Source organism: Neophocaena asiaeorientalis, unplaced genomic scaffold, assembly GCF_003031525.2.
Source record: "Neophocaena asiaeorientalis asiaeorientalis breed wild unplaced genomic scaffold, Neophocaena_asiaeorientalis_V1.1 scaffold134, whole genome shotgun sequence".
Classification (NCBI taxonomy): Eukaryota; Metazoa; Chordata; class Mammalia; order Artiodactyla; family Phocoenidae; genus Neophocaena; species Neophocaena asiaeorientalis.
Genome location: NW_020185339.1, coordinates 23,583,634 through 23,597,050, shown reverse-complemented (window position 1 = coordinate 23,597,050; position 13,417 = coordinate 23,583,634). Strand labels below are relative to the sequence as shown.

General features: G+C 47.7%; 1 protein-coding gene across 1 annotated transcript; it reads right to left on the bottom strand.

The window, feature by feature from the left end:
* Positions 1 to 414: 414 nt before the first annotated feature.
* SDR9C7 (short chain dehydrogenase/reductase family 9C member 7) lies at positions 415 to 12,812 on the bottom strand. The gene is given in 5 exon segments (XM_024737002.1): positions 415 to 1,329; positions 8,119 to 8,291; positions 8,946 to 9,204; positions 12,289 to 12,550; positions 12,552 to 12,812. Coding segments are annotated over 5 exon segments (1,026 nt in total). The 5' UTR covers positions 12,591 to 12,812; the 3' UTR covers positions 415 to 1,036.
* Between the last annotated feature and the right edge of the window lie 605 nt (positions 12,813 to 13,417).

Below are 13,417 nucleotides of genomic sequence, written 5' to 3'. Positions count from 1 at the left end.
TCCTGTAACTACAATCCTAGTCTGGGAATCTAAACACCTGAGTTCTGTCATGGCTATGATGCTAGGGGACCTCCCATAAGTCACTTCCTCCTCTGAGCATTAGGTACTCCTATGGAACTATCAGCAGTTTCCAAGTGCCCAGATGCATCAGAATCATCTAGGTCCTTTTGACAAATACAGATTTCTGGGCCCCACCCAAGCCTAATGAATCAGATTTTCTAACACCAAGGCCCAGGAATCTGTATTTTAATTAACCAGGTGATTATGATATACACAGCCAAGTTGGGGAACTACTGAATTAGATAAACTCTAGTGTTCCTCGTAGCTCCAAAAATTTGATTTTCTGTTTCTTCTATCGCTATCCTGTCTCTGCTACTAGATATTGTGCTAAAATACAAAAACAAAACCACAAAATAAAGAGTGAAAAACCAAGACCATGATTCAATCATATTTGTATGCTTCTAGCGCCTACACAGGGCCTCGTCTATAGTAGGCACTCAGGTAATATTTGAAGAATTAATCAATGGTGATTAAACAAACAAGTGTTACTTCATGTGAGTCCCAATCACCTATGGATACAGAAATCCATAAAAGAGAGAGAAAATACTATGATAAACTTTTGCGTGATATAATCTTGCACTCCCTGTTTGTCCTACTACATACTTCAAATAATGGTGTATGTGAATAAGGTTAATGCATATTTAGAGACATGAGAGGAAAGTGGTTGAGTTCTCCTGTGGGCTACATAATCCCACAAAATTTCCCAGTGGTGGTGATAACTGAGGGAGGCTCATGATTCAGCAGGAACTAGTTTTCCTCTCCTTGACTCCTCCAGGTCAAGAAAAAGCCATATCCTGATTGGGTGACAGATGTTCTTGGGGCCAGGCTGCAGGTCTTTGAACCTGTAAAGGCCCCCTCAGGTTTCTGTGAGGCCCCAGTGAGTAGGAACACCTTCTGTTAGAAGTTATCCATAAATTCACCACCAACAGGTAGGGTGTCAGCCAAGCAAGGTGTCCCCAGAACATCTGATACCCCCTCATGTGACCCTACAGTGCCTTCTCCCGCCCCCCCTCCTCCATACTCCACTGACCACCCCTTGGGCTTCCCCAGCTCGGACACTGTCTGCTGGCCTTGGAAGGTACCGCCTCAGGATGAAATCTGTCACAGGGGTGGGAAACTTAGCCAAGGGGAGGTAGAGGAGTTTGACATCCAGGCCAGGGTTGTAGTGGATGCGGGGGTTCTGGGAAACAGAAGCGTGCTCCATGCTGTTAGTGATTTCACTGATCCTTGACTCTGCCAGCTGCATCGTGTTCTTTAACTTGTCAGTATCTGTTTCAGGGTACAAGAGGGGGAAAAAATCAAAGGCTCTATTATTCTTCATTAAAGATTGTTTCTTCTGAATTCCATCCAAGCTCCTTTTTCACCAGACCACTGATCTAACATTTCAGGCAGATTTCACAAGCTCCAGGTTGCCCCTTAAACAAACACCCTATAAATAATCTTATTTCTCTTCCCGAATTCAATAGCTGTGAACTGAATTCCCACTATTGCATTAGACTAGCAATGAGAAGAACTGTGCCCAGTTCTGCCACTTATCAGTTGTGTGACTTTGAGCTTAAACTATCATCATCTGTAAAATGGGGATAATAATACCTGCCCTAGAGAATAATAAAGATGAATAATAGCAGGGTAGACAGTGGAAGAAAGAGGAGAGAAAACAGGTGAATATAAGTGCACAGAAAAATTGGAAGGAAATAAGGAAAAATACTGTCTGTCTGGTGAAATTCCTAGTCGCTGGAGGTTTTCTTTTTCCTCCTGTGGACTTCCTAGAGTTTCCAAATTTTCTACAAAAGCATGGAGGGAAAAGATGTTATTAAAAAATAGTAACACTGCCTTTGCTTTGGTCATAAGGTCATTATGGGGCTCAGATGAGCTAAGGCACAGACCGGTACCTTGTAAGCCTCTAGCAAATGTGAGGGGCTGTTCCGTTAGCATGGTACACACGGGTGTGGAGATGGGTCCAAGTCTGCTGTAGCTTACAACACAGATAGGAGACAAGCCACACGATACACTTAGGGAGCCCTGACCTGCACCCTCACCCCAGGACTCTGGGAAGGGGGTAGCTCAGTGGGACTCATATTTCACTGAGCGCCCCAAGGACTCAGGAGGAAGTGGTGCCTGAGAGTCAGACTTCGTGATAAGGGATTAGAACTTGAAAACAAAGAGGGAGCAAAAGCTAGCCTGACTTGGGGGTGGTCCAGGAAGGCAGAGAAGTCACCCCTTCTGTGCAGGACACTGGTGGGCAGTTGGTGAGGGCGGAACGGTGTCGTTCAAGTATGCTTTACCCCCACCCTCCGACTCCGAGGAACTCCTTCTGTTTCTTAAAGAGAAAACTACTGCAGTGAAAAGAGGTAAACTACATATTAGGGGTCCCAAAAAGAGCCACACTGACTTAAAGCCAGGCTGTCTATAGAGCAGTAATGTCTTAGGAATCCGACGCTCTGTGCTCCGTCCTTGGGTCTGACACAGAGTCCACCACCAGCAGGTTCCAGGCGGGGAAGCAAGTGTCAAAGGACCCATTCATGAAGCTCAGGGTTACGGCTCCCTCAGAGGCAGGGAAGGCTGTGTGGGCTGATGAGGATGAGGCAAGCTGATGGGATGAGATGGCTTTGGACCCACAAGCTGATGGGGTGGAAGAAGCTGCCTGAGACTCTGAAATAGTCTAAGGCACATCCTCTCCATGTTCTCTCAAATAGTTATTGCACTCCTGCTTTGTGCTGGGCACCCAGCTAGACATGGATTGAGGGAGACAGGGGTACCCTTTAGCCCCTGTCAGTCTCCTGGACGGTGAGGAAGAACTCAGGCTTTGCATTTGGGCATCCAGGAAACGTTTGTGCTATTGTGAGAATTCAGCGAAATGAAGTCTATAAAACAGCAGGCACTAGGCTTTGGCACTCAGTATGGACCCAACGGTCCTAGTCCCTCCCTAGGAAGAAAGGGGACTAAAAGGGGAATTTTTGGTGGCTTCCCTGGCGGGGTTGAGATAAAGAAAGAAACTTGGCAGGTGGCTGTGTTGCTGTGAAGTATGCTAACAAGCCAGGCTGTGCTCTGTGAGGACCAGAGCACTGTGTCCTGTTCACATGCTTATCCCAGTGACTCTGTGCGCTGCTTCTTCGGGAATGTGCCTAGGTTAGGTTGCTATTAACTAGCCATTTCCAGTATGGTTCTATTCTGGGGATAGCTAAAAATCGCTCCAAGATACCTGGCCTGTTCCCCGATTCACAAGCCAGGGGCCTGTTTGATTGGCCATAACAGTTTGCTGGAGTTCGTGTCCAGTGGTGCTTGTGACCACTCCTAAATATTTCTTCAGTCTGTCTCCACAGCACCTGCCCCACCCCCAACACTACCCCACATACATACATACTTCCCACAATGCCCAAGACCTTTCACTTCATGCCTTTGTCGGTCCTTCACTGGGTTTCTGAGGTGGCCTCCCAGCTGGTCTCACGTCTCCACCCTCATCCTTCCCACGGCACACAAATCTGATCAGGTCATTTCAGAGCCATTTAATAAAAGGCTCTCCAAAGTCCTTCAGGATGAGAGCCACACTTCTTCTTTTTTTTTTTTTTTTACAGCCACACTTCTTATTGGAGCCATCAAAGTCTTCTACTATCCGACTCGTAACGTCTCCCGGCTTCATCCCCATGCCCACCTCTTTATACTCAGGCCAGACTAGTCATAACAACGATGGCTAAGATTGTTGAGCCCTTATCATATGGCTGAGCTGAGTACTTTACATTCTTGTTTAACTCTCCTAACAACCCACGAGAGAGGAATTATTATACTTTATCGTGGAGAGACTGAAGTATAGAGAGTTGTGTAACACGATTACAGAGACTACTGTCGTCTATAGCTTGCATCCACACCACCTTCGAAAGCACACAAGTGCTATGGCAGGTCTCCAAACTGTGGCTCGTGCTCTTCCCTCTGTGAAACATTTGCCATCTTTTTCCCTTTTGGTGATGAACTCCTATTTATTCTTCAAAACTCACTAGGACACCAATGGTCACCTCTGTGAAGGCTTTTGTGACAGCAGAATTAAGTCCCTGTACTGTTGCTTTGTTTGTTTTTTTTTTAAATTTACGTCATTTAATTAATTAATTAATTAATTTATGGCTGTGTTGGGTCTTAGTTTCTGTGCGTGGGCTTTCTCTAGTTGCGGCGAGCGGGGGCCACTCTTCATCGTGGTGCGCGGCCCTCTCACTGTCGCAGCCTCTCCTGTTGTGGAGCACAGGCTCCAGACGCACAGGCTCAGTTGTTGCTTTGTTTTGTATGCATGTCCATTGTTGCACAATTTGTGTGGCGTTATACTTGCTTTCAGACCTCCCCTTCTAGATTCCTAGAGATTTTTGTCTCATCTGTGTATCCCAGTAAACACTAGTAAAACTGAAGTAAAAATTAGAGTATGATCACTCAGAAAATTTTTTATCTAAAAGTAGTCAAATGCCTGCGTAAAAATTTTCCTCTGAAATCGTGGAGAGAACTACAGATGAATCAGCCTATAGTATTTTATAACCCAACCCTTACTTTTCTTCTGAAGAACATCAGCTTTTCAACAGTGGTTTTCAGAGGAAGTTCGCCTTTGTACACATTCTTTTAGGGACCTCACTGAAGACTCTACAGCTTCTGCCTGCATTGAGCTACTTAGAAAACGTCTTTGTGGTTTCCAGATGCTGGCTGAGTCTGTGTTTCACCCCAGCCTCATAGTGACCCCATAAATAATTTGGATCATTCTTTGCTAACTGAGAGTTTTAGGGGAAACTCACAGGGAATATATATTATCCTCCCCCAACCCCCAAACAGTTATTCCCCTTGTTTATAGCAACAGCTACAGATTTCTCTCTGGGAATCCACGCCTCTTCCATTCTGAGTCCTTTGGTCTAGGTAGAGTGCATGACCCAGCCTGAGCCAATCAGAGCTTCACATTTCCCCGGGCACAGTGATGGGCTCAGGGTTGAGTACATCCTGCAATTCCCTCTGCTCCTGCCATCATTGGCCCACCAAGTCAGAGTAAATCTTAGACCGTTTGGGGGAGCTACTGGAAAGGACTATCCTGGGAGGAGATGAGGAGATGCTGCAGCCATGGGACCCCACCAACAGGGGAGAGAGCTGTAAGCCTGAAGCTAGTACAGAAGAAGCAGAGCCAAGAAATAGGGTGATTTGAAATGAAAATAGAGCTTTCCTCAGCTAGTGAAGGGTTTACCACGGCTGGATTGTAAAGGACAAGTGTCAGCTGAGAGAGCACAAGACAAAGGGCAGTCACATGGATTAGCACAGCTGGTGTATTAGCTCTAATTCTATCGATTTAGTTAGCATTTGAAACATCCAGCCCTCTGTTCAAATATTTATTGCAATTCCTGGTTACTTTAAGACCTCTAACAAGCCTGAATAAATCTACAAGTACTGAAAAAAAAAAAAAAAAAAAAGAAATAGGGTGAAAGCAGGTCCTAAGAACATCATTTGTGGACTGGATCAGGCAGTGCCTGAAGCCCATATCCTTATACTTTTTAGTAATAAGCATCAAGAAATTCCTTTTCTGCTTAAATGATTTGGGTTGGATTTTCTGTCACCTGTAACTGAAAAGCCCTAACTGATCCTCAGAACTTTTTACTTCTCCTCACAGAATTCTAATATGTCCAGAACTGAAAGATTACTTTCCCCAAGGAATACTTCTCCAAATACTTCTCCCTGACTTTTCCCTAAATCAATGAATGAATGATGCCTCCACCCATCAGGTTTCTTGAACTAAACCTAGCACTCGTCCTGGATGGCTTTTTCTCCCTCCCAGTACCAGGAGGTCTAATACACACCGGGCATCTATCAACTTCTTTCCATCTCCTCCACTTCTCTGTAGCCTAAACCACCGACATGTGTAGCCTGGAATACCGCAGCAACCACAGCAGGCTTTCCCAATCACAGATCAGATCACATCCTTAATCCTCAGTGTGCTTTGATGCTCTAATTTATCCTGGGTCTCTTCTGCTCCCCCTGCACTGCTCCCCACCCTCTGGTATCTTTAAAGTTCCTCTAAGGGAACTCAGTGCCTCAGGGCCTTCCTGAAAAAACTTTCTTGCCTATCCACTTTCCAACAATGCCTAACTTATTCTTCCCCAAAGTCAAATCAGAGAAGCCCTCCCTACACCATAATCTAAACTGGGGCCCCACTCCCAACCCTATTCTTTTTTTCATGGCCTTGTGTTTCTTCCCATGGTCGTTATCCACATTTGTCACTGAATGTGTGTGTTGTTATTAAGATCTATCTCCTCCACTGGGCCTTAAGCTGCAGGCAGCCAGCTGTGTGCCCTGCTGCTTTGTCCACTCTCACCCCCGGCCCTACCCAGTGCCTGGCATGTGGTAGGCTCTCAATAAAATGTGCATTAGGTGAATAAATGGCTGTTATGGTTTTAAGTTATGGTGTCTTGGCTTTTTACTCTGTGGATGTTGGAGGTCTAGGAGAGCAATTCACTAAAATAACCACCCCTGCCCCCCAGACAGTTAGATACCTGCCATTAATTTAACTGAGTGATTATATTTAGCCCATTCAGAGTTTCTGGGTATATGTTTAAAATTCATCACTTTGGATGATTGCTAGTTAAGAATATCTCTTTGCAACACAGCTCGCAGGTACCAGTGTACTAGAGAAAAGGAGGCCATGCTCTTTTTCTCTATTACACTGGTAATAGATAAAAACAACAAACTTTTAAATCAAATTGTTCCTACCAGGAAGCAGATAATATTCTAAGCACTTTTTATATATTAACTCATTTAATTTTTATAACCCATTACAGATGAGAAAACTGAGCAACTGGCCCAAGGCAAGCAGGAGAGATGAAATTTACAGTCAGGCAGCCTAGTTTCAGAGTCTAAGAGCTTAAAACCACAACAGGAAATTGCCTCTCAGGGATGTTCATGGAAGTCAAGTAAAAGAGAGGGGGAAAAAAATCTGGCTTAGGGAAATATATGACTAGGCCACTGAGGCCCAAATGGAGCAGGACGGGGCTGAGAGCCGGCTGCTTCACTCTGGACCAGGGGAACCTCCTGAGCCAGAAAAATGCCAGCCCCCCCTTTCTGTCCCACACAAGGGCAGCTCCAAGGGTGGCCCTGAGGGGCTGTTCCCCCTCCAGGCACTTGGAGGGGAGAAATGGAGAGAAGCAGGAAATCTTGTGAATGATCCTCTCCTGAAACCAACTGGCTTGGCTTTGGGATTAGATGCTCTGAGTGAACGTGGGGCCGCCCGGGCCTCAGAGTAGGCCTCTCCCTCCGACCACGAGGTACTCTACCAGGTCTTTTGGCCAATCCCTCCTCCGCTGCACCTGCAGGCCACCCCTCCTCTTGGTCTCCAATGGTGGGGGCTCCGTGCATCCCTCAAACTGGAAGAGTTCCCCAAACTGTGAGTTTGGGACAGTATAGTAAACAGCTGTGATGTCCCTCCTCTACTCTCCAGAAACACCTGAGATTCACAGGAGACCCTTAGGCCAGGGAGAAAGAGAGCTCCCAGAGCCCCTTCCTTTAAAACATTCGTGTGATTTTCCTCTTTACTGATTTGACAAGCACTTAGTGCATGAGAGATACTTCACAGACATTAATCCTCACAGCGGCACTGTGAGGTAGGCACTATCATTGACTCCATTTTATAGATGAGAAGACTGAGGCTTAAGGCGACTAGGTAACATTCTCAGAGTCTCCTCCTAGCCCGTAAGTGGCAGAGCCAGGCTTCAAACCCAGGCAGTCTGGCTCAAGTAGCTGTGCTCTTAATAACTTCTCTGTACTCATGGCAGTGCATTTTCACCTGATTCACCTGCATACGGATGTTTGGGGGGAAGGCAGGTGCCAGGGGCGGGTGGGCAGCATCTCTCTTAACACCCCCATCTCCCCGCAGCTATGGTTTTGTCACTCCCCCAGCAGTTCTCAAATCCCAGCTCTGCCACCAGCTGTGTGGCCTTGGGCTCATAACCCCTCTGAGCCTCCATCCATCATCTGTAAAATGAAAGTGGGTCAGTGACCCCCCAAGACCTTTCCATCCCTCTCAGAGATCCCTTTCTCTCCTGGGGAACGCACAGATATGGAAGTACTCCTCTCCATAGCTCTCGCGGGTCTCCTGAGGCAGCCGCTCCCACAGCTTGCACATGCTCTTCTCCACGCCCTCCAGGTCCTTCTTGCCCAGAATGGATGTCCGGTAGTTCCCTGGCTCAATGATGCTGACTTTCACCCCGAAGTAGTGGAGCTCACGCCTGGGAAAGAAGAGCTGGACTCAGTCTGGGACTCCACGATGACAAAGGATCATCAGGGAAAGTCACCTCTGACACCTCTAGAGGAGCTGATCTCCAGAGATCAGGAACCTGGAGGTGTGCCCCCCACCCCTGCACCAGGCCCAGCACGGCTTTCATGCAAATAAGCCCTTTCCCAAGCCTGTCTCTGGACAATTCACATTAGGCAAGCCTAGCCGGGAGGAATTTAGACCAAAGCCTTGCTCCGACCAGGTCCCTCCCACTCAGCTCCACCCCCAATGCCTAGGTGGCAAAGGAGTGAAGGGATCTATGCAAGGCTTGCATCCTTCTCAGAGGGCTGCCCACAGCACATCTGCCCCCAGACCTCTCTGTCTGTTTGGAGGACTCTCCCTCCTACTCCCACAGGCCCAAGCAGCGTGTTGCTTATTCTGAGACAGATCGAGGGAAGGCTGCTCATCACCACCCCACCTCTTCTCATTCCTCTTCTCTGGGTCCCTGAGGAAGGCCCCTGGAGGTCTAGCCTTCCTCCTGCTACTGTTTTAGCATCTTCTCTCCAGATCTCCCCTGCCCACAGGGTGCCCCCACCCAGCCCTCTCTTCCTAAGGTGAAACCCCCAGAACTCCTACCCTGACTGGTTTGGCACCTGGGCCCAGTCACCTGATGCTGTCAGAGAAGGCCTCGACGCCAAACTTAGAGACGCAGTAGCCGCCACCAATGATAGCCACATGGCCACCAGAGCTGGACATTTTGACGACCCTGCCCTGGGCTTTCTTGACCATGGGCAGCTTATGGAGAGTCGCTTCGATCAGTCCCACCAGGTTCACGTTGATCACCTTCACATAGTCTTCCTTGGTCAGCCATTCATTGGGACCATTGGGCAGGCCTACACCAGCATTGTTCACCAGGGCCCAGAGGCCTGGGGGCACAGTGGAGGGAGGGAGAACCAGACAAAAATCAGCAGTGTCTCTGGAAAAGCACCAGGGTCCACGACCCCCCCAGCTCAGGGCTGCTGAGGATGGTTGAGCATGTCACAAGGCACAAGACAGCCAGTCTGGCAGTGTGGGGTGGGGAGCTATGACAGCCCAAAGGAACATGGGCCTTTTACTAATGGGTTTGCCCTAAAGGGGCAGTTTTTCTGATTCACACAGTCTGCCAGCTAGCTGGACACTGTACCAGCTACAATCCAGGCTTTAGCTAATAGCATCTAAGCTATTGGCTCTGGGAAAAGAGATCTCATTTTCATACCAATGAATTAATGTTTCAATTCCTTCCCCCATCATGCTTCCCCCTCTCTGTTCATCTGAGTGTAAGGAACCAACTCCATTTCACACATTACCAAAATTACTCTGTTCATTCATTCATTCATCCATTCACACATTCATTCATTTCATGCATCTGTCAGTTACAGAGGAAGGTGCTAGAGACATTAAATGAACAAAACATGGTCTTAATCCTCAACGATCTCAGAAACCAGAGAAGAAATAAATAAGACTTATAAACAAATACAGAAGACATTCAAATAAAATAATTTTGGAAAAATGTGAAAAGGGCTCCCTTTGAGATATTTAAATTGAGTTGGTATAAATGGAGAGAAATATTGCTAGGTATTGTCATTCAGCTCTGCAAGAGCCAGGCTTGAAGAGCCTCAAGTTCTAGTCCTGGTTCTACCTCCAGCCTTGGACAGGTCACTTCCTTTCCCTGGGCCTCAGGTTCATTGTTGAGTGGATTAGGACAGCTGTTTCCAACCTGTGGTTTGCAGTCCTGAGAGCTTTCAGGCTGAACCCCAGAACCTGATAAGGAAGGGAGATGCAGGAGAACCTCAATTTTCATTTGTCTTACATACTGAGGTTCCAAGTAAAATTCCACTTGGGGGACGGGCCTGGGGTTCCTTCCCTTTCCGTCCCCTTATCTCACTACCCCACCTTGGCCTCTGTAGCCTCAAGATACTCTTCCACACACACGTGGGCAGGTCTAGATGTAAACACCAATCATGGTTCACCCCTTCCCCTAGGCCTGGGGTCCCCACGCAAGCTGTGTCCCCATCCTATCTTTCTGCCTTCCTCCAAGTAGAGACCCCAGGAGACCAACTGGCTGGCAGGACTCAGAGCCTTCCCAGCTAGGGGAGACTCTTGTCTTACAGTGGAAGAAAGGAGCTGCTGAGACCCAAAGACTGTAAAACCCGAGTGGTCTCTGCCTCGCTGCCACCTCTGATCATCCCTGGTAAATAGCTCTGCCTGCTGGCAAACCAGGACAACTTTAATTTTTCTTTTTTCTGCAAAGAGAGCTAGAGAACTTTCAAAACAGTGTGAACAGCTTTAGGGTCATGCCAACTTGTCATGTCCAGAGACTCTGAGGGGCAAGAAGAAAGCATGCAAGTATCCCTTCCTCCCATTTCCCAGTGCTTCTTAGACCGAAGATGTTGCCCAATGACCCCCCAGAGATGTCCCCATACTAATCCCTGGAACCTGTGAATATGGTGGATTACATGGGAAAGAGGAATTAAGGTAGCAGATGAAATTTAAATTGCTTAACTGACCTTAAAATGGGGAAATTATCGTGGATTAGCTTGGCAAGCCCAATACAATCACAAAGGTCCTTCTAAGTGGAGAGGGAGCCAGAAGACAGAGAACCAGAGAGATGGCAGCCTGAGAAAGACTCAGCCCAACCTTGCGGCCTTGAAGATGAAGAAGGTCATGAACCAAGGAATGCAGGAGGCCTTTAGAAGCTGGAAAAGGCGATGAAATGCAATCTTCCCTAGAGCTCTATTAACACTTTGATTTTAGTCCAGTGAGACCCATTTTGGACTTCTGACTTCCAGAACTATAAGATAATAAATTTGTGCTCTTTTAAGCCACCGACTTTGTGTGCATTTATTACAGCAGCAATAGGAAACTAATTAATATACCCAGTGAGTCATTAACACAAGTGGCTCAAAGCTGAATGTAGGGCACTGGGCGGAGACAGCCTGTTGAAGAAAGAAACTGACTCTTGCTGAATTATTCATAACTTAGTTCATTTGACAAATATTTATTGAGCACCTTACTAGATGCCAGACACTGTTCTAAGCACTAAGGATATATAATAAATAAAAGGAAAAACACCTGCCCCACTAGAAGCTTTATTCTAGCCGGAGAAATAGAAAATAAATAAGAAAAATAAGTAAAATATATTGAATATTGGATAGCGGTAGATGCCAAGGAGGAAAATAAAGCAAGAGTTATTGTCTGCCCCTTCTGGGCCCCAGAGCTCTCCTGCCCTGACTCGTGTGCACAGTCCCCAGATTAGCTCCCTCAGGAGTCAGGACTTCCCCCAGGCCGCTCCTTCTACAACTGAGCCACCCTGTTCTTCCATTCCTACACCTACATCTTGCGTGTGGGAAGATCCCTGGGTGGGTCCCCATTCAGTCCTAGTCCATCCTTAGCCCACAGCCTCCTTTCCCAATAAGAGCAGGCACCCTGACACAGGCACTTACCCTTAGGTCAACCTGGTATCCATCATGATATGAGGAAGAGGAGAGATCTCGCTCCCCACCCTGCAGTCTAGCCTGACACAGTCAAGGAGAACAAATGTCCCCACTCAGGGAGTCCAACCTCATGTTCCCTCTCTCCTCCCCCTAGCCTGATTCTGACAAGAAGTGTGCTCACATTTTTATAGGAGCTGACAGTTAGGACTACCAAAGTCCCAGTGAGGCTACTCCATCTTTCCGACAGACGGAATGCATATTCCCTCCCTGAACATCTAGCGCAACCTCCCCCAAACCCTGCTAACCCTCTGAGTTTCTGGGAAAGAAAACTTCCTTGGGAAATCACCTCTTCATGTGGACAGTCCAAACCCTGCAACAGGTCCAATCCCACTGAGCTACAGGCCCGGTCCCTTTCTCTACATCACCTCTCCCATCCCATCTGAACAACAGGGTCCCCGATAACTCTCAGATACCCGCGGGAGAAAGAGAGAAAAAGAAGGATAAACTGAGAAAGCCAAAGAATGCAATTCGTCCCACCTTGCTCTCCCACTTGGTCCCTCACCCACTGGGCTGCTGCTTTGATGCTCTCAGTCTTGGTGACATCCAATAGGGTGGTCTGCAGCTGGTAGGAGGTAACCTGCTGAAGCTTCTGGGCCCCCTCCTCAGTGAAGCAAGCAGCCAGCACCCGCATGCCCCGATCAACCAGCTGCGTGGCCAGGAGGTTCCCGAATCCCGAGTCACAGCCCATGATGAAGACGTACTTGTTCGAGAGGTTGCGGACCAGATTGCAGTTCTTGAACATACAAGTACATAAAGGAGAGGTCCGTGATAGGCGCCATAGCAGAGGGGAGAGGTGATGGCCAAGAAGAATCGGGCTCAGAAGATAGCAGGAGAGGCTGGTCCTCTGAGCCCCAGTCTGCTGGAGCCTGTTGAGAAGAGCTCTCCTCCTTTCTGCTGCCGGCGACAGATGCACGGCCACTGGGTGAGCCACTCTATAACTTGTATAGGTGGATGCATCACCATGCCAATTTGCCTAGATAAGAAATTCAAGTCCAACCTGAAGCTTTGTCACTTCAGACAGCCCTGGTGGCTCCCTCTCTGTCTCCCCCAGCCCTAATGGGTGAAGGTGCCAAGGATGGGAAAAACCACAGTGGTGATGTTAGTGCTGAGAAGTGGTTCACCTGGGTGGTCTGAGCAGAGGAAAGAAGGAAGGAGGACTCAGCCCAGAGGATCCTCCTGGAAATCCCCACTTCCAGCCCAGGGATCAAAATCCTTTGTCATGAATGCGGGCATGTGAAGAAATGTAACTGTTATTTTCAGTGGAAAAATTAAGACAAATTCACTAACGCAAAACAAACAAAATTGGTTTTGTGCCCTCCAAACCCCAAGAGAAATGAATTCCAGGTTATCAGCTCTTTGGAATTCTCTGTCCTTAGGTGAGTCTCCATTGCAAGAGATGATGAGAAATAAAGGGTCTGCCCCAGGGTGGATGTGCCTCCATTGTCCTGAGGTCAGAGGCAGCAGGCCTCCCGCTTAAGGGAAACTGGTTATGTGAGGCCCCAACTCCCAGAATGCAGAAACCCCTGAGGGGTTCAGGGCCTGGGTCCTGGGGAGGTGATGCTCAGGTCACCAATGAGGAGTCTCCACTGCACTCCAAGCGGGTCCA